General features: G+C 31.3%; 1 protein-coding gene across 1 annotated transcript; it reads right to left on the bottom strand.

The window, feature by feature from the left end:
- Window positions 1-16,631: 16,631 nt before the first annotated feature.
- On the bottom strand, window positions 16,632-16,842 carry BDCG_01373 (uncharacterized protein; the record flags this gene model as incomplete). Its single annotated transcript, XM_045416872.1, has 1 exon — window positions 16,632-16,842. A coding segment is annotated over one exon (209 nt), but the record flags the coding sequence as incomplete, so codon positions are not given.
- Between the last annotated feature and the right edge of the window lie 3,130 nt (window positions 16,843-19,972).

Below are 19,972 nucleotides of genomic sequence, written 5' to 3'. Positions count from 1 at the left end.
TGACAGCTCTCATGAGATGATTGATCACATTCTCAATCAGAGATAGAGAGTAGTGACTCTTTATTATCTTAAAGTTCAGATTGTAATAATCTACACATAGTCTGAGATCTTTATTCTTCTTCTTTGTGAATATCACAGAGGCTTTCATGAAGATCTGTGAAGATCAGATAAAGTCATTCTTCAGATTCTTCTTTATATAGATCTGTAAGACCTCTGTCTCATAATAAGAGAGCTTATAGATTGATTCTCAGAAGAGTTTCTATTCTTCTACTAAGTCTATTATCAGATTCTTCTTATAGTGAGAAGAAAGCTCAGCTGTCTTTGCTGAGCTGAACATCTCTGTGAGATCTTGATATTTCTCTGATATTTAAAGCTCAGTTTCTATAACTGTGAGATTCTCAGATACTTGCAAAGTTATTATATAGATGAGCTTGTCTTCTCTAATCAACTTCACAGTATCAACTGATTCTATGTCTGTGAGTAGATCTGTTAATACTGATTAAAAGTATAAATCTGACTCACAGACAGCTATGTGTGAATTGTGTCTTTGAAGTTATACAAGTCTCAAGTACATGTTATTTGTGATGTCTGTGATAATCACAGTTTCTGTAAATCTTCTTCAGATTTCAGAGAGATCTTGTAATTCAAAGATAACTCTTATAAGTCTCTCAGCTCTCAGATCTGAGTTCTCATACTCTGCTTATTATAAGAGCAGATTCTCAGTTTTCATCTTTCAGCTTATTCACTTTATAAGCTTTAGAGACACTACAGTGATCTGAGATTCTGTGTTTATTAATACTTCTTATACTTGTAAGACAGCAGTACTGCAGTGCAGTCTATCTCTATAAGTAAGTATTTTCATCAGAGAAGCAACAGATTCAGATATCAGTTTCAAGATCTTTAAGAAGACTGTTACTGACTCTGTTCATGACTTCTCAAATTTCTATTTTAATTTGTTCAGATAGTTTGTGTGAAGATATTCTGATTTAGAATAGATAAAGCAGAGTCTCTTTTTCTTAATCTCTTTGTTATACACTCTGTTTATAGAAGCTTGTGAAGCTCTCTCTCTCTACTCAGCAGTCAGATATGAATATCTCTATGTCTTATTATCTTTTTCTGATAAATCTGTTCTCTGTTATTCTAGCTCTCACAGAGCTGATTGATGATCTGCTCTCTGTGAGTCTGTGACTCTCACAGTGATCTGTAAGCAGTGAATGAGAGTTATCAGTTTCTTCAGAGTCAAGAACTTAGAGTCTTACTCAATGAGCTTATTCTATATATCTTTATTTAACTTCTTTATAAACATCATCATTCAGATCTTGTTTCAGAGCCCTGTTTTCACAGATCTCAATTTACATCATAATTTCATAAAGCACTGTAAGTAGTCTTTATCAGATTTCTTAGCTCTTTTTCTAATATTAATAATCACAGCTCAGATATTCTCTGTTCAGCTCACAGAGTTCTTTAACTTATTCTCTAGATAGATCTTGAGAACAGATCAGCAGAATATCTTATAATCATTCTCTAGATAATTCAGTCAGTTCTTGACTTCAGTGTAATAGAGATCTGTTATTATATAGATAATAGCTTCTTCATCTTTCATATCACACAGTCAGACTTGTAAGTCAATTTCAAATACAAACTTATAAAAGCTTTTATAGATTGTGATTTGATAAGTGATCTTAAGTGATTATAACTTAAGAAAGTTTCTTTTCAATTCATAGATATCTCTGAAGATTATGTCTAGAGACTCAGTTTAAGAGTGTTTACAGATAGTAAGTATTTCTTATAGAAAAATAGCTTGATCTTATAGAAGATGCTCAAGAATATTCTTCACTGAGATTAATTTATTCATGAGTTCAGAGGGTTTCTCTGTCACAGATATAGAGAATAATATCTTATAAATAATTAATAAGTTCTCTGAGACTTCTTTTATAAGAGCTACTCATAATTCAAGTGACTGCTTCTGAGTGTCTGCAGTAGAGTTTACAGAGATTGAAGTATATAAGTTTCTAGTTCTTTCAGTTATAACAGGCAGTTGCTGACTGACTGAGCTTGAAATATAAGAATAAATGCTCACAGGTGATTATTTGAATATTTACAGCTTGATGTGATATATACTGTTAACTACTAGAAGTATTTGCAGTAGAAAGATAAAATGTAGAGATCAAATGTATAATAGCATTCAAGCTGAGTTATGAATAGTATTCGCGAACTCCAGTCTATATAGTTGTGTGTAGCCAAGGGCCGCTAGCCCTATTGATTACGCGAGAGATAGGAATAGAAGTAAAGAATCCGCGAGAAGCGGGATTTCTTACAATAAATTTCAAAAGTAGTCAGATTGAAGAATTGTAGATCATTTCATTCTTTGTCAATTCAATGATTGCAAGACATGATATGAGAAGCTCATGATCTTCAGTGTCAGTTCTCTGTGAGAACTCAGGTTTTCTTTCATCTTCTATACTGAGTTGCACAGCTGTCTTTTCAGTGCTGTTTCTGAGCTTCAGAGAATCTCAATTCTCTGCAGTCAGCTTCTTCTGCAGTGATGACAGAGGTTCTTTTGTAGAATTCTTGTTCATATCAATAATATTATAATCAGACTGTTTAGATAGTATATTAGTCAGGTTAAGCTGATCTGAACAGTATCAAATATAGAAATCATACTCTGAAAGCAGCTCTGCTCATCTGGCTTGATATTCTATCAAGCTCTTTGTTGTCAAGAAGTAATGCAGATTTGCATGATCAGTGAGAACTTACACTGAGTACTTACTACTCTGAAAATAATGTTATCAGATCTTAAAGAATTCAACAATTGCTAACATCTTCTGATTATAAGTATTATATCTTCTCTGCATGAGTGATAACTTCTTAAAGAAGAAGATCACTGATCTTTATTCATAATGTCTTATAGACTCTGTGAAAAAGTCTTCTCTCACAGACAATTCATTGTCTGTTTTCTCAGAGATAATTATTCTCTATTTCTTTCAATGTTGAAAGATCTTCAGTGTCAACTGTGAAAAGATTTCACAGATCTCATTCTCAGATACATCAGTCTCACACTGACTGAGTAAGTCAGAATTAAAGTGATTCAGTATTATAACATCTGTGAAAGCTTGTTTCAATTCTGCAAATGTCTGCACAGTGTCTTGAGTGAGAATAAACAGTCTTATTTTCCTGTCTTTCACACTTTTCTTTAACAGATCTGTAAGAGAGACAGTAATTCATGAATATACATAGATGAATCATTTGTAGAAATTTGCAAATTCTAGAAACATCTGCATCTCATGATACATCCACAGCATCAGCCAGTTCTCAATGACAGAGACTCAGCTCCTGTTCATTGAAATGTCATTCATCTCAATAACATAAGCTAAGAAATCAATCTCCTGCATGTAGAATGAGCATTTTTCAGTGTTTGTATAGAGTTGATGCTGTCTCAAGTGACTCAATACTTCTTGAATATGAATATCATGTTCTTCCTCTGATTTCAAGAAGATTAGAATGTCATTCAAGTATACTATGCAGGAGACATCAACAAGGCTCTGCAGCATCTCATTTATATAGATCTGAAAGATGACTGAAGCATTACAAAGATCAAAAGATAAAACAAGATATTCAAAATTGTTATACTTAGTATAAAAAGCTGTTTTTCAAACATCATCTTCATTAACTCTGATTCTATGATAGACATCTTATATATCTATCTTTGAGAACATCTTTGCTTCAGATAATCAATTAATCATCTCATCAATGAACAGTAATGAATAGTGCTTCTTAATCATCATCTTATTGAGGCCTCTGTAGTCTATACATAGGTATAGTCTATTATTCTTCTTAAGTACAAAGAGTATAGATGTCTCTACTGAACTCTTTGATGAACATATTCAGTTCTTTGATTGCACTTCTTCAAGATATTTATGCAGAACATTCAATTTCTTTATAGACAAGTTATAAAGAGGTCTGTACAGCATCATTACACTGTCTTCAAGACAAATCTTATATCACATCTTAATGTCAGAAAACTTCACTGCTTTTCTTTCTGAAAAGACATTCTTAAAATCTGTAAAGAGACATTATATATATTCATCTTCAATGATGAATACTGCTGCTAATCTAGTAGTGAGAGTGATGGCTTCTTCATCTATTCTCAAGTCTCAGTCACCTGTTACACAGTATATTGACTCAATCTTTTTCTTAAGATTCTTCTGATAAAACTCTTCAGATTTCTCTATTACTGTCTCTTTATCAGTGAGACAGTATCATCACGTCTGAGTGATTCAGTCAATGAGAGAATTGTTTTCTCTCAATCACAGAAGATCTAGAATGACATTCTCATCTATAATGTTAACTATATGAAGAAGCAGACTGCTCTTCTTGAAGATTTCTTCTGAGTCTATGATCACACACTTTGCTTGAATTATGTCAAAACAGTGATATTTTATTTCATCAGTAAATTTTGCATAATCTGACAGATCTATCTTCTTTCAACTCTTTATCAAAGAAAAGAAATAGAATATGAAGTTGATATCTATTCTGAAGTTGAGTAGACATCTCACTGATATCTCCTCATTCAGAGTATACATTGTGATCATAACATGAACTCAGAGATATGAGAATTGTTAATTCTTTATTTCTTTCTCTTCTTTATCTTCCGCAGATACATTTGTCAGAAGAGAAGTCAACTTTGAGAAGATGTCTTCTCAGTTCCTTCTCTTCTTCAGCTTCTTGTAATCACTGATATAGTATTTATCAGCTTCATAGTTGAAACAGAGATTTTTATTGAATCTTTTTTAATATTTCTTCACAGTGAGTGAAGAATCAGAATACTTGAAATTCTTCTTTATTTTCTTCACACTGAAGCTGTCACAGCACTGTTTAAATTTTATTATTAATTACTTAGAAGAGATCTTATTGATCTTTTTCTCAGAGAATTGATTATTCAAGTAGATCTGAGAAGCTAGATTGACAAGCTCAGTGTGATTGATTGATGAACTCTGATATTATAATATCATTATCTGCATCTTGTGAGTCAGCTTCATAAGATAAAGCTGGATTTTTAATTGATTCAAATTATCAGTCAATTTCTCTCAATATTATTTAAATCTTGTATTGAAATCAGAAGAATTCTCATTATCTTATTAATATAATAAGTTGAACTGCTGTGCTGTTGTGAAGTCATAATTATAGTGATCTTCAATTTAATTCAGTAGAAAGTTCTTGAATTCTTCTCAAGTTATAATAGTATTGATACACTCAAGCTCTCTCTTCTTAATAGCTCAAGTAGTCACAGAGATGCCTTCAAGAAGATTGACAGTGTATATTACTCATACCTTGTGAGTATTATACTGGCTCAGATTAAGGTGGAATTTCTGTTCAAGAGTACAGATAAAGCTGTGAAATTCAGACAAGATGTTTCTCTTATATCTCAGAGAATCTCTGATCTTAATCTCTCTATCTTCATGATAGATGTAGATGTGTAGAGATCACAGCAGTGACAGAGCAGTTGAAGACCTCATATCAAAATGTGCAGCAGGTTCAGGAATCTTGAATTCCTGCTGAGGTAGAGATGTACACACTCTAGAGAATGATGTAATATTTCCCTCAGAAAGTGAGGTCAGATCAGTCTCAGCACAGGTGTATAAGATTATATCAGTCTGTTAGAGCTTGACTGATTCAAATGTGTAATCAGATTAAGTAATTCAAATTATAACATGACAGAATCAAAGCAGTGACTAGTCAGTAGCATTATATAGAGATAGTTGTTTGAGAAGTCATATAAGTGAGCTTGACTATCTTGCTTGAATAGTGCGCTTGTAGGCTACAGAGTTATTATGAGAATATCACAGATATAATACTTAGTATACTAAGAAGATTGTATGAGACATGCAGTAACTCTTATATATATTTCAGTAGAAGAAAAACAAATCACTGACTTCTTTTATAAGAAGCCAGCATCTAGCTATTCTATATAGACAATGAGTGAATACCTTCTCTCATTTCATGAGTAAGAATAGTCAGAGTGATACCTCAGCAGCATCTCACTGTCAAGGAAAAGTAATCTGCTAACCTTATATAGAAGCAGAGTTCTTATATCCATCAATCAAATCTTTCTATGATATATTTGAATGATGTCATAGAGTGGTTAGAAACCGGTTCAGACAGCCTGTAGAATGAATGGAATCATCCGCATGAAAGCAATGAGCCGTGTGGAACCGCAGCGGGGCCTTGACGCGGCCAGGAGCGTGACAGCTAGCGGCCCTTGACTACACACAACTATATAGACTGGAGTTTGTGAATACTATTCACAACTCAGCTTAAATGCTATTATACATTTGATTTTTACATTTTATCTTTCTACTGTAAATACTTCTAGTAGTTAACAGTATATATTATATCAAGCTGCAAACATCTGAATAATCATCTGTGAGTACTTATTCTTACATTTCAAGCTCAGTCAGTCAGTAATCATCTGTTATAACTGAAAGAACTAGAAACTTACATACTTCAATCACTGCAAACTCTACTGTAGACACTCAGAAGCAGTTATCTGAATCATGAATAATCTTTATAAAAGAAGTCTCAGAGAACTTATTAATTATTTACAGAATATCATTCTCTGCATCTGTGATAGAGAAATTCTCTGAACTCATGAATAAATCAATCTCAGTGAAGAACATTCTTGAGAATCTTCTATAAGATTAAGTTATTTTTCTATAAGAAATGCTTACTATCTGTAAACACTCTCAAACTGAGTCTCTAGACATAATCTTCAGAGATATCTATGAATTGAAAAGAAACTTTCTTAAGTTATAATCACTTAAGATCACTTATCAAATCACAATCTATAAAAGCTTTTATAAGTTTGTATTTGAAATTGACTTATAAGTCTGACTGTGTGATATGAAAGATGAAGAAGCTATTATCTATATAATAACAGATCTCTATTACACTGAAGTCAAGAACTGACTGAATTATCTAGAGAATGATTATAAGATATTCTGCTGATCTGTTCTCAAGATCTATTTAGAGAATAATTTGAGAGACTCTGTAAGCTGAACAGAGAATATCTGAACTGTGATTATCAATATTAGAAAAAGAGATGAGAAATCTAATAAAGACTACTTATAGTACTTCATGAAATTATGATATGAATTGAGATCTGTGAAAATAGAGCTCTGAAACAAGATCTGAATAATGATATTTATAAAAAGACTGAATAAAGATATGCAGAACAAGCTTATTAAGTAAGACTTTAAGTTCTTAATTCTGAAGAAACTGATAACTCTCATTTATCACTTACAGATCACTGTAAGAGCTACAGACTTATAGAGAGTAGATCATTAACTGGTTCTACAAGGCTCAGAACAATAGAGAACAGATTTATTAGAAAATGATGATAAAACACAGAGAGATTCATATCTGACTGCTGAGTAGAGAGAGAGAGCTTCACAAGCTTCTGTAAACAGAGTATATAATAGAGAGATCAAGAAAAAGAGACTCTGCTTCATCTATTCTAAATCAGAATATCTCTGTGCAAACTGTTCAGATAAACTAAAATAGAAATTTGAAGAGTTACAGATAGAGTTAGTAACAGTCTTCTTAAGAGTCTTGAAACTGACATCTGAATCTGTTCCTCTCTCAATGAAAATACTGACTTATGAGAAGAGATCATACTGTGATACTACTGTTCTACAAGCATGAAAAGTATTAATGAACTTAGAACCTCAGATCACTATAATGTCTCTAAAGCTCATGAAGTAAATGAGCTGAAGAGTGAAAACTGAGAATCTACTCTTATAATAAGCAGAGTGTGAGAACTCAGATCTGAGAGCTGAGAGACTTGTAAGAGTTATCTTTAAATAACAAGATCTCTCTGAAATCTGAAGAAGATTTATGAAAACTGTAATTATCACAGCAATCACAGATGACATGTACTTGAGACTTATATAACTTCAAAGACACAATTCACATATAGTTGTCTGTGAGTCAGGTTTATACTTTCAATCAGTGTTGACAGACTCACTCACAGAGATAGAATCAGTTAATGCTGTAGAGTTGATTAGAGAAGACAAGCTTATCTATATAATAACTTTATAAGTGTCTGAGAATCTTACAGTTATGAAAACTGAGCTTCAGATATTAGAGAAATACTGAGATCTTACAGAGATGTTCAGCTCAGTAAAGATAGCTGAGCTTTCTTCTCACTATGAGAAGAATCTAATAATAGATTTGATAGAAGAGTAGAAACCCTTCTGAGAATCAATCTATAAGCTCTTTCATCACAAGACAGAGATCTTACAGATCTATGTGAAGAAGAATCTGAAGAATAGCTTTATCTGATCTTCACAGATCTTCACAGAAGTCTCTGTGATATTCATAAATAAGAAGAATAAAGATCTCAGATTGTGTGTAGACTATCACAATCTGAACTCTAATATAATAAAGAGTTACTATTCTCTATCTCTGATTAAGAATATAATTAACTGTCTCACAGAAGCTGTTATATTCATACAACTGAATGTGATCAATGTATATATATAACTACAAATACAGTCTGAGAGTAAATGAAAGACTGTCTTTAGAACTATACTGAAATTATTTAAATATCTAGTAATGTCTTTTAATCTGACTAATACTCTCATAGTATTTCAGTCTTTTATTAATAAAACACTTTATACATATCTGAATATCTTTATAATACTATATCTGAATAATGTGATAATATACTCTGTGAAGAAGAAAGAACACACTAAGCATGTATGAAGTGTATTGAAGATCTTAGATGAGATAGAACTGTATATTAAGCTTATAAAATGCAACTTCAGTACTCACTAAATTAATTTTCTAGAATATGTAATTATTATAGATGATATTCAGATGAAATCTTCACAGATTGAGACTATTCTATTATGATCAGAGTCAACTAGTATTGATAAGATTCAGATCTTTCTAAGCTTTGTGAATTTCTATAGATAATTTATCTTTGTATTTATAAGAATCTTCTTGACTCTTACAGATATACTAAAGAATGAAAATAAGAAGAAGTTATTCTATGAACAGAGAATGAAAAGATTATTAAGAAGAAAGAACTGTGAGAACTTTCTTATTTCAGAAGCTTATAAGATCTTTATAAGATTAAAATAGATATTTATAAACACAGTAATACTGTTTTACTTTAATTTCTTACTCTTAATCAGATTGAAGACAGATGTCTTTTTCTTTATAATTTCAGAAATAGTCTTATAACTACAGTTAAATGAGAACTGAGTTTCAGTAATCTTTTTCTTATAGAAGATGTAATCTGCAGAGATCAACTATAATATTTATAATCAGAAGCTTTTCATAATAGTGAAATTCTTCTATCACTGATATCACTAGTTTGAGAGTCTTATAACAGTGATTACTGTTAGAACTGATCATAATAGTTTACAATAGTTTGCTTCAATCAAGAAACTCTTATAATAACAGATTCACTGAGCTCAGAGACTGAGTGAGTTCTGATTCAAGATAGAATATATTAAGAGAACTAAGAACTCAGTGAACAGACTCTCTCACAGATCAGACTATATTAAGAAGATCAGAATAACAGATACAGAGAGACTAGAGAAGACAGAAAAGCTTTATAGAATGCTCAGACTGAGTATTATAAAGAGATTGACTGAAGAGTCTCTCAATTCTCTGTAAGAGAAGAAGAATGAGAAAGAAAAGAAGTCTGTTCAACTACTCTCTATAACACTGAGAGTTAACACTCTGAGAATCTCTGTAAGAATTCTTGAAGAGAGTATCTATAATCTGAAGAATTTACAGACTTTGAGAAGCATCATAGAAGATCTGATATAAGAGAAAACAGAGTATAAGTCTTTATAAGATCTTCTATTCAGATTGTCTGAACTGCAACTGAAGAATGAATATACTCAGTATATTCAGAAACTGCTTATAACAGAGATTAATTCTGCAGAAATAAAGAATTAAAGAAACTTAAATAATCTCTTATGAAGAGAGAGTTAGATTTATATATCTGTGAATAAGTTTCTATATATAGAACTTATTAACAGGCATTATAACTCTTCTCTAGTGAGTCATTTTACAGATATCAGAACTTATGAGTTACTTATAAGAAAATACTTCTGACTGAAGATGCAAGAACTTGTAAAGAAGATATTGAATTCTTATACTATTTATCAGAATTTATAGATAGTGCAGTTCAGATTATATAAAGAACTTACTTCTCTACTCATTCTATGAGAATCTTGATAATAGCTAGAAATGAATACTCTTATAAGTCTCTCTGAAAGTAAGAACATATATAATATCTGTTTTAACAGTGTGCTGATGATAGTGAATTGCTTTATCAAGATAACACACTTTATATTCACTTATAAGAATTTGAAGTCAAAGAATTTGACTTATATCTTTATCTGTAATATGATTCAGTTGCATGAATTATCTATAAATATTATCTCAGATAGAGAATGAATCTTCATAGAAGAGTTCTGATCTGATCTAATAACTATATTAAAGATCTTATGAGATCTAAGCATGAGTTTTCATCAATAGATAGATAATTAAATAGAATATCTAATAAGTATATTAAAACAGTATCTGCAGTACTTTGTTAATTATAATTAGAATGACTGAGTGTATTAATTACTACTTACAGAGTTCATATACAATAACTTAAAGTATGTCAGTATAGATAAAACCCTCTTTGAAATGCTTACTGAGACTCATTCACAGATAATCTTGATGAATCTGTAAGAGTATACTATAGAGTGTAATAATGCTTATGAACAGACTGAGAGAATTCAGAAGATCTGAAAGAAAGTCTGTAAATTCTTAAGAAAGACTCAAGAGTATCAAAAGAGATACTATAACTTCAAGTATATTATAAAGAGTTTTAAGAAAGATAATAAAGTCTGACTAAGTCTAGAAAATATCATTATATAAAAATCTAGTAAGAAGCTGAATCTCTTACAGACAGAGTCTTATAAGATTATGAAGAAAGTTAGCTTATAATTCTATAGATTAAAACTGTCATCTGAGTTATAGATATATAATATTTTTCATATCTCTTTACTTCATGAATATAAGAAATTCTTAGAAGAGAACTCTATAACTCATCACTCTATTCATAAAGTACTAGAGAATGAAAGAGAATATCAGATCAAAAAGAGTATTAACTCAGAGAAGTGAGATTATAAGCTCTGATTCAAGATTCAGTGCTAAGAATATTCTAATAAAATGAATAAGTTCACTTAAGAATCATCTGAGCAGATAAGATATGTGTAGAAGTTAAGACATAACTTTTATACTATGAATTCTGATAAGTCAGAATGATATAATCTTCACTAAGAATCTGATTATAATAAAGATATTAACACTATCATTTATAAGCTCTAGTCTATAAGATAATAAGTTTCTACTGAGATGAACAGTCTGTGATGTATATAAGAGAAGAAGAAATCATACTCTTATTAAAGCTAAAAAATAAGAAAATAAAAACAGAACTATGAACATAATTTAGAGATTAATAAAGAAAAAATAAAGAAAACTTAAATTCATACTCTTAATACTCATAACACTCAATCTCTTTATAACTATCAATTTCTTTCTTTAAAGAAGCAGAGAGTATTATACTCATGATACAGATAATTATTGCATTTGATATGAAAACTGTCAGAAATACACAGACTTCAGAGAAGCTGAACATCAGAATATGTACAGTTATAACAGAATCTTGAGAACTGATTATCTGTATATGTGATCAGATATCTCTTACAAAGCTGTATCTACTTTCTCAGTTGTACTGAAGTATTCAGCCTGAAAATAATTAAGATATGAAGAGAGAGCTCATCTGCTCAGATCAACTCTCATTGTGAATTCATAATATTCACATTGTCTTAATTATCTGAATTTTGCAGGTACTCAGAGATCTATCTCTTATTAATAATGAGATTGTGAAAATGCACTGCAGTGTGAGAATCATTGATGAGAAATCTAGACATATTTACATATGTCTGATTGAAGATTGTACAGACAGAGAGAGAATGATCATAGACTCATGAGACTGCAGAAGACACTGACAACATCAGAAGCTTTGCAAGAACTGTCAGCTAGAGTCTGTAAGAAATTACTTATAAGAAGACTTACAGCAAACATAAGAACTGTGCTGCTTAGAGTCAGAGACTGGTCTGAGAGAGGCATGAGATTAATCACTGATCTGAAGATTGAGTGCAGTTATGAGACTGAGAGAGATAAAGACACAGTTATAAGCAGCAGTATTCCTGCTTTATCAGTCAGTAAAAAGCAATCAGAGAAGTTATAGAAACACTCATAAGAAGCTCAGTAGCAGTCAGATATTATTTATAAAGATATTAAAATTGAAAAAAATTTTATTCTTGAGAAGTTCTTGAATCAATATACAGATATTGTTAGAAACACTCTCTCTCAAGAATGTTCTTTAAAAACACTTCACAGATGAATGAGAATACTCACAGTTTATAAAGATAAAAGCTGTTATAGAAAAAGAAAAAAGAAGATGAGATTTCACAGATAGATCTGAGATATTTATACTACTCTAGAGAGATTTACTTACACTGTGAGTGATTCTGTAAAACAGTTAAATCACTTTAATAAATAAGAGTGATTATAAATCACAGGCCTGAATCTTTCTATATGACTATAAAGAGTGATTATAGACTGTGAATATCTTGATTCTATAATTCTATAGAGTTGATGAAAGAATGAAAAATTCCTCATAATTCTACAGTGTCAAAGAATAATAATTTATGAGAATGAGTGAAAGATTAACTTACAAATACTTCTCTTTGATAAGAGTGATCTCATAGAGAGTGATTCACCTGTGAAATGAATCTGTGTAATGATTACATAAGAATCTTGTGAAAATAGTTGAGAGTTAACTGAAACTCTTCTGTATGAAAGATATGAGATGAATCTGTATAATAGTCAGAGAAGAATCTTTAGATTATAAAGAATCTCACAGAATAAGAAACTGAGTGACAGACTCTTTTTTCTTTATAATAACAAGGGATTTTTCCTCACTGAGATTTTTTATAGATATGAAGAATTTTTAGTGAGTATCACTGCAGTGCTGAGCTGATTCTATGAAGTCACTCAGTGAAAGACTTCACAGACAAAGTCTTAGAGAGAGAAAGATATATAAGAAATCTCACTTCTCATAAATTCTTTATCTCTATTTCTATCTCTCACATAATTAATAGAGCTAGCGGCCCTTGGCTACACACAACTATATAGACTGAAGTTCACAAATACTATTCACAACTCAGCTTAAATGCTATTATACATTTGATCTCTATATTTTATCTTTCTACCGCGAATACTTCTAGTAGTTAACAGTACATATCATGCCAAGCTGCAAACACCCGAATAATCGCCTGCGAGCACTTATTCTTACACCTTAATAACTGTCTTATCATCAGAATTGAATATTGTCAGCAGAGAGATATTAATGAACATCTTCTTTATCTATGTAAATGCAGCTTCAGTATTCACTGATTATTGAAATACTGAGTCTTTCTTAGTAAGATCTGTAAGTGATCTCATGATATCTGAGAAGTTTTATATAAATCACTGATAGAAGTTAGCAAATTCAATGAAGCTTTGTACATCTTTCACAGTGTGTGAAGCCTCTTATTCAAGAATAGCAGAGACCTTCTCAGAATTCATTCAGATTCTCTTATCAGCTTCTATGATAAAATCTAAGTACTTAGTACTCTTGACTTTGAAATCATACTTGTCAATATCAATTGATAGTCTCACTTCTTATAGTCATTGTAATACTCTTTATACATACTCTTGATATTTCTTTCTGAATTTATCAGTGAAGATGAGAATGTCATCTAGATAAGCAGATGCAAATTCATTAAGAAAGTCTCAGAGTGCTCAGTTGATATACTTCTGAAATGTGCTGAGAGCATTGATTAGTTTAAAGAGTGTGACTACTCATTCAAAGAGATTTTATTATGTTCAGAATACTGTAAGTCACTCATCTCCTTCAGTGATGTGAATTTTATAGAACACAGTAATGACATCTAACTTTGTAAATCATTGAGCTTGTTCAATGTGAGCTAGTGTTTCATTAATAAGAGATAAAGAATAACAGTCTTTCTTCATTAATCTGTTAAATTCTTGATAATTTATGCAGAATCAGAGTTCTTCACCTAGTTTCTTTGCAAAGAGAATAGGGGCTGTGATGAAAGAGTTACTAACATGTATGAATTTCTTATTCAACAGATCATTGAGTGTCTTTCAAAGAAGAAGGAGTTCATCTTAAAACATATTATAAAGAGAGTCTCATGATGATTCAGAGTTCTTATCATTCTTTTTCTCTAACTTGATACTGTGATTCACTTCAGAACCTTGTAAGAGAGGTATATTTATAATATTATCTTGTGAAAAGACATCTAGATAATCATGATATTATTGAGAGAGTTTTGTATGAGAATCTGTTTTTATAATACAGAATAACTTTTCTAGAGCCTTTTTGATATCAGTCAGACTGGTGAAATAGATTAACACATGATTCTACTATCAGCAATTCTTTCAGTGACTTCTTTTTCTAAGCAGTTCATAGGTATTGACAGAGATCTGTGTCAGATTCATAGTCTTTTGAATAACATCTTCATGAACTCTATCATTGTTAGGGAATATCAAGCTTCTATTTCAAGTATTTAACAAGATGCCTTGTTCAGACAGTTAGACAAGTTCTATCATAAGATTATAATCAAGATTATTAACTTCATATATGTAGACATCTTCATATTGATGTTCTCTCACATCTATGATCAGCTTCATCATGTAACAGGTACAAATGTCTTTTGAATCATCAAATTCTGCAGAAAGTCAGAGTTTTGATAGAGAGATACACTGAAGATTATGATATCTTATGACTGAAGATTTTATCATTGCATAGTGACATAGGCCGCTGTCTATCATGATCTTCATATTATATATGTTATTAATCACAGTAGATATAAGAATTACATACATTATTATCTTCTCTTCAAATTATTGTCATCTGACCTCTTCAATCTTCTGTTTATAAATTTGAACAGAAGCTAATCTTTTCTCTGTTTCACTGAGACATTCTTATAGTTATTCTTTAAATATTTCTCTAATGTAATGTAGTTGACATGAACAGATGCTGATTCATTCTTTGAATAAGAAGGCACTGATCTTTATCTCAAATATGAAGACACATAGATTAATCAGCAGTTGAAAGCAATGTGTTCTGATCAGTTACAGTTGATACACACTTCATATTAATGTCAATCAGCGACTTCTTCAGAAGTGATCTCAGAGACTCAGAAGTCTGTTTAAACAGTGAAAACTCTTGCTTGTATATAGACATTTGAATCTATTCAGTTCATGATCTCTGTATCATTATTCTTCAGTGCGGGTGTAAAAGTGACTGAGATGTAACATCTTCTGCCACTGTTCTGTATACTCTTGAGTGTGATAAGACAGTCATTCAATGTCTGAAGCTGTGTGCAGAAGCCTTTATAAGTTGAGTCTTCATCTACACTTATAAGAGTCTGTAAGAGTTTGAAAGTCAATGTCTTCTTAAGTATGCTAATCTTCATTCAATTCTTTCAAGATTGATTACCTGCTTCTAAAATCTTGATATTGAAGTCAGAGATAAATGTTGTAAGAGAAGTGTTTCTCTGTCAGATACTCTGTAATCAATCTAATGCTTTCTGTTACATAGCAGTGTCTTGAAACAGAATATCAAGATGTCTCATAATGTTATCAGGCATTCACAACACTGATTCACATACTTTCATTCATGAATAAAACTTCTGTTTTGTGTGATTCTTCAATTATTCATTAATACATCAATCTTGATTGATTAATGAACTGATGAAATCTTCATCTACACTCAGTTTCATGAGTATTTTCATTCTTCATGATGAGTAGAGAGTGAGATCAGAAGCATTAAAATATATAAGAGTATCTAAGTGTTCTATCAGCACTTTTGTATTCAATTCTGTAGATGTTGAAATTGTATGAGTTAATCATTGAATCTATTCATATTGAAGTTGTTGAGTTGCATGCATATCTGCTATCTGTTACTGTTGTAATTTCAACATTGCTTGAAGTCACTATGACATCGTGTCTATACTCATGTTCAAGAGTTTCATATTATCATTAGACATGATTATATCAATTGTCAGATATGTGATATCTGTGAAATCTGTAGAAGTATAATCATATTCTCATACATCTGAGTGTCAGAACTCTTGAGTCTTTCACTGATATTCTCTTATAAAATCTTATTGCAGGGTCAGAGTGACTGACAAGTAAGCTTCTATCTGAGAACTTAATATCTGCTTAACTGTGTTTTCTCTTTCTTACATATTATTATATGTTTGAATATCTCTTGATGAATAATCATTTCTGATGAGAAGATAATGTGTGAATAATTGTTTTCTAATAAGAAGACAATAAACATTTTTATAGTGTAAGAGGCCTACACTGAATAGATCAGTATTGTATTGATAGGTCTTATTTAACAAAGATAAAAATGTTAAAGAAGGAAAGAAAGAGAAAGTGCAAGAATCAGTGATCAAGGTGGATATTTATACACATACATGGTGATGTATGCAGTGGAGCTTCGGGGTGGAAGAATATGCGCGCGTTCATAGCGGCCGAGGATCGGCGATCGGGAATGGCCGAGAATTGGAGTGTATGCTACGCGCGTTCGTAGTGGCCGCGGATCAGCGATTGGGAATGGCCGAGAATCGGAGCGTACGCTACGCGCGTTTGTAGCGGCCGCGGATCGGCGATCGGGAATGGAAGAATCTATGGAGTGTAATGGAATAGTCTATATGATTGATCGGGCGCAGCCCGCCACACTTTGACAGTAAAAGTACATCTTGAGATGAGATATAATTATTCTTTAACAGACTTCTAGCAGTAGAGAATATCTCAAGCTTAATAACAGCACTTGTATATTTCTCAGTAAGTGAATGCTCAAAGATAGACTCTAAAATTCATCATAGCTGATGAACTCATGTATTTGACAGACAGACTCAATTAAATATAAGATAGGTATTCTTTATTGAATTTTTATAGCATTTCATCTTTAGCTTACAGCTATCATTGAGATGTTTCATGCCTAGATCAATTGCTTTGAAGAAGCCGGGTTTTCCAGACCAGTTGACAAGACCTGCGGTTATATGTGAAGAACTAAGCTGTTGTATAATAGAATTAATATTTTCTGAGTGCTTAAGATTGCTAACTGAATAATCTCAATGTTGTATGATAGTATAAAATAGAGCAAGACTTCAAGATGCGAAGCTCTGAGAAATCACTGGCTTAAGAAGATGATATTTCGGATTGACAGCAGTCATGGAAGTTCAGTTTCAATGAGTGAGATCAGACTCAATACAGTGATGAGTCTTCTCAGAGACTTCAGCTTCAAAATGAGTATGAATAATGATACAGAGTAGATTCATTTGAATATGAAATCATTCAGAAATAGAATGAAGTCAGTTACACTGTTCAAAGATATCTATAGATTTTGACTGCTTCATCTTGACTAACTGAATGAGTTTTATGATTAAAGCATCTTTCTACACTGAAAAGAGATAAGTTGAAAATGCTGTATAATCTCTTGATAAATCAAGAAAATTATTAAATATCTTCTCATGAACTCTCATAGTTCTCACAATAGTGTCCTCATTTTTAAAAATAGTACTCAACTGCTGAAAACATGTTCTATGCACAGAAAGTGTATTAATAACAGATATTTGAGATAATAAATCATTTGCAGTACTGAAAACACTTTTAATCTTATTATTATGAATCTTTCAAACAGCATCTGAAATAAGATATGATGTTATTTGCTTCTGAAGCTCATTATCATTATCTGCTATATCAGATACATCAATAATTTCTTACAGTGTTAGCAGTCTTATGAAATCATGCATAATCTGAGTTAGATCAGTTTCTGAAATGTTAGAGGAAATAATCACAGCAGCAGTAGTCACAGCAGTTATGAAATCATTATATCTAATTGTCTCATCTTGTACAGTCTTCTTGAAGTTCATATTATCATAGACTATAACAGCTCAAGAATCTTTGATAAGCTGCTGAAGTTTAATCTAACAGTAAGAATTAGTCAAGTGATTGACTCAGAAGTTGATAGAAGTTTAAAGAACATGTCAGAAAATGACAGATATTATCAGAGATTACTAGAAGTTTGAGATATTAGATAGAAATATTAATAAGTTAAGAATATTAAGTCATATCTTCTCTTATTTAGCAATTTTCATTATCAATCTATTTCTCATTACATAGCTGTGACAGAGTTCAAAGCTAGAAATGATTTCTATCACTTATCATTTTACTTCTGAGTTATGAAAATATGCAGAGAGAATAGAGCTGAAGAAGTTTGAGTTTTTCAAGAAATAAGAGTGATATATAATACTCATAATAACAAACAGTTATTTGATAGCTATTGTTTCATCTGAGTCTCATTTATCACTCTTTCAATTGATGTGTTTATTTTTTAGAACAGAAGTAAGTAGGTCAAATCAGGTTGATATATCAGTTTGAATAATCTCAAAAGCAGTCTGAAAGTCAATGATATTCAGATCAGAATCATGATTGAATTTTATAAAGAAAAGAGTATTGATAAGACATTTCAGCTTCTATTTAAGTAAGACAGTATAATATTGATTATCACTGAATATCTCTGCTTTGAAAAGTACTGAATATAGTGTATTTCACTGCTTTGTAAAAGTACTGTATTATCAATAAGTCAAGATATCAGAACTCTGAATCTAAGTCTCTATAAAGATCTTCATTTCTCAACTATTTTACTGTAATGTTCTGACAATATGAGATAATTTCAACTGTCTTTTCTGTTAGTTATAAGGCATTGTAGACAGATGCTGTGAGCCACAGCAGTTTAATTGTGAACAAGCTCACAGAGTATCAGTATCAGTATCAGTGATCTCAAATTCTGAAGAAGTATTAATAGATTCAAGCTCTGTTAAGTCACTATCTGATATGTCATATTCATCATCTATATTATTAGAAAACTGTAGTGATTGTAGAGAGAATTCAATTTTAAGTAATGAAGAATATTGACTGAAGCATGTCTGACATTGAGTGTCTTGAGATTCAAAAGACATGCTGTCTTTTGTCAATAATTATGATATGATGAGAAGAAGTAGTGAGTTGTAAAATAGCAGAGATGATAGCAGAATGACTGAGAATTCAAAAAATATCAGTTTAATGATGATCAGATAGATATTTAGAGTAGATGTATAATTCTGAAGTCAATTGAATATTTTGTATAAGTGAAGTTAATTTTTCATATACAATGAAATCATTTCTTCTCAGACTCTCTACAAGATATTAGGTTGCAAGCATGTGTGAAGTCTCTTATTAATTCAGAAGTTAGCAGGACTTAGTAGAAGTCTAAAGAAGTTTAGTTGATTGTGCTAATCTGAAAATATAAAGAAGAGAGGCTGAGCATGCTGAGATAATTTATATTAAAGTTGTTGAGTCATGTACATATCTGGTATCTGTTGCTGTTGTAATTTCAACATTGCTCAGAGTCACTGTGGTATCATCTCTATACTCGCGCTTGAGAGTTCTCTCATATTATTATTAGACATGATTATATTGTTTTATCAGATATATAATATCTGTGAAATCTGAAGAAGTGTAATCATATTCTTATATATCTGAGTGTCAGAACTCTCAGATCTTTCACTGACATTGTCTTGTAAGATCTTATTACAGAGTCAGAGTAACTGATGAGTAAGCTTCTATCTGAGAACTCAGTGTCTGTTTAACTGTTTCTCTTTCTTACACAGTATTACACATTCAGATATCTCTCAATGAATAATCATTTCTAATGAGAAGATAATGAATGTTTTTCTAGTGTAAGAGGTCTACATCAAATAGATCAGTATAA

This window comes from Blastomyces dermatitidis, assembly GCF_000003525.1.
Source record: "Blastomyces dermatitidis ER-3 genomic scaffold supercont1.1, whole genome shotgun sequence".
In the NCBI taxonomy this organism is placed as follows: domain Eukaryota; kingdom Fungi; phylum Ascomycota; class Eurotiomycetes; order Onygenales; family Ajellomycetaceae; genus Blastomyces; species Blastomyces dermatitidis.
The sequence above is the reverse complement of the archived record's forward strand: the minus strand, read 5'-3'. Positions and strand labels throughout refer to the sequence as shown.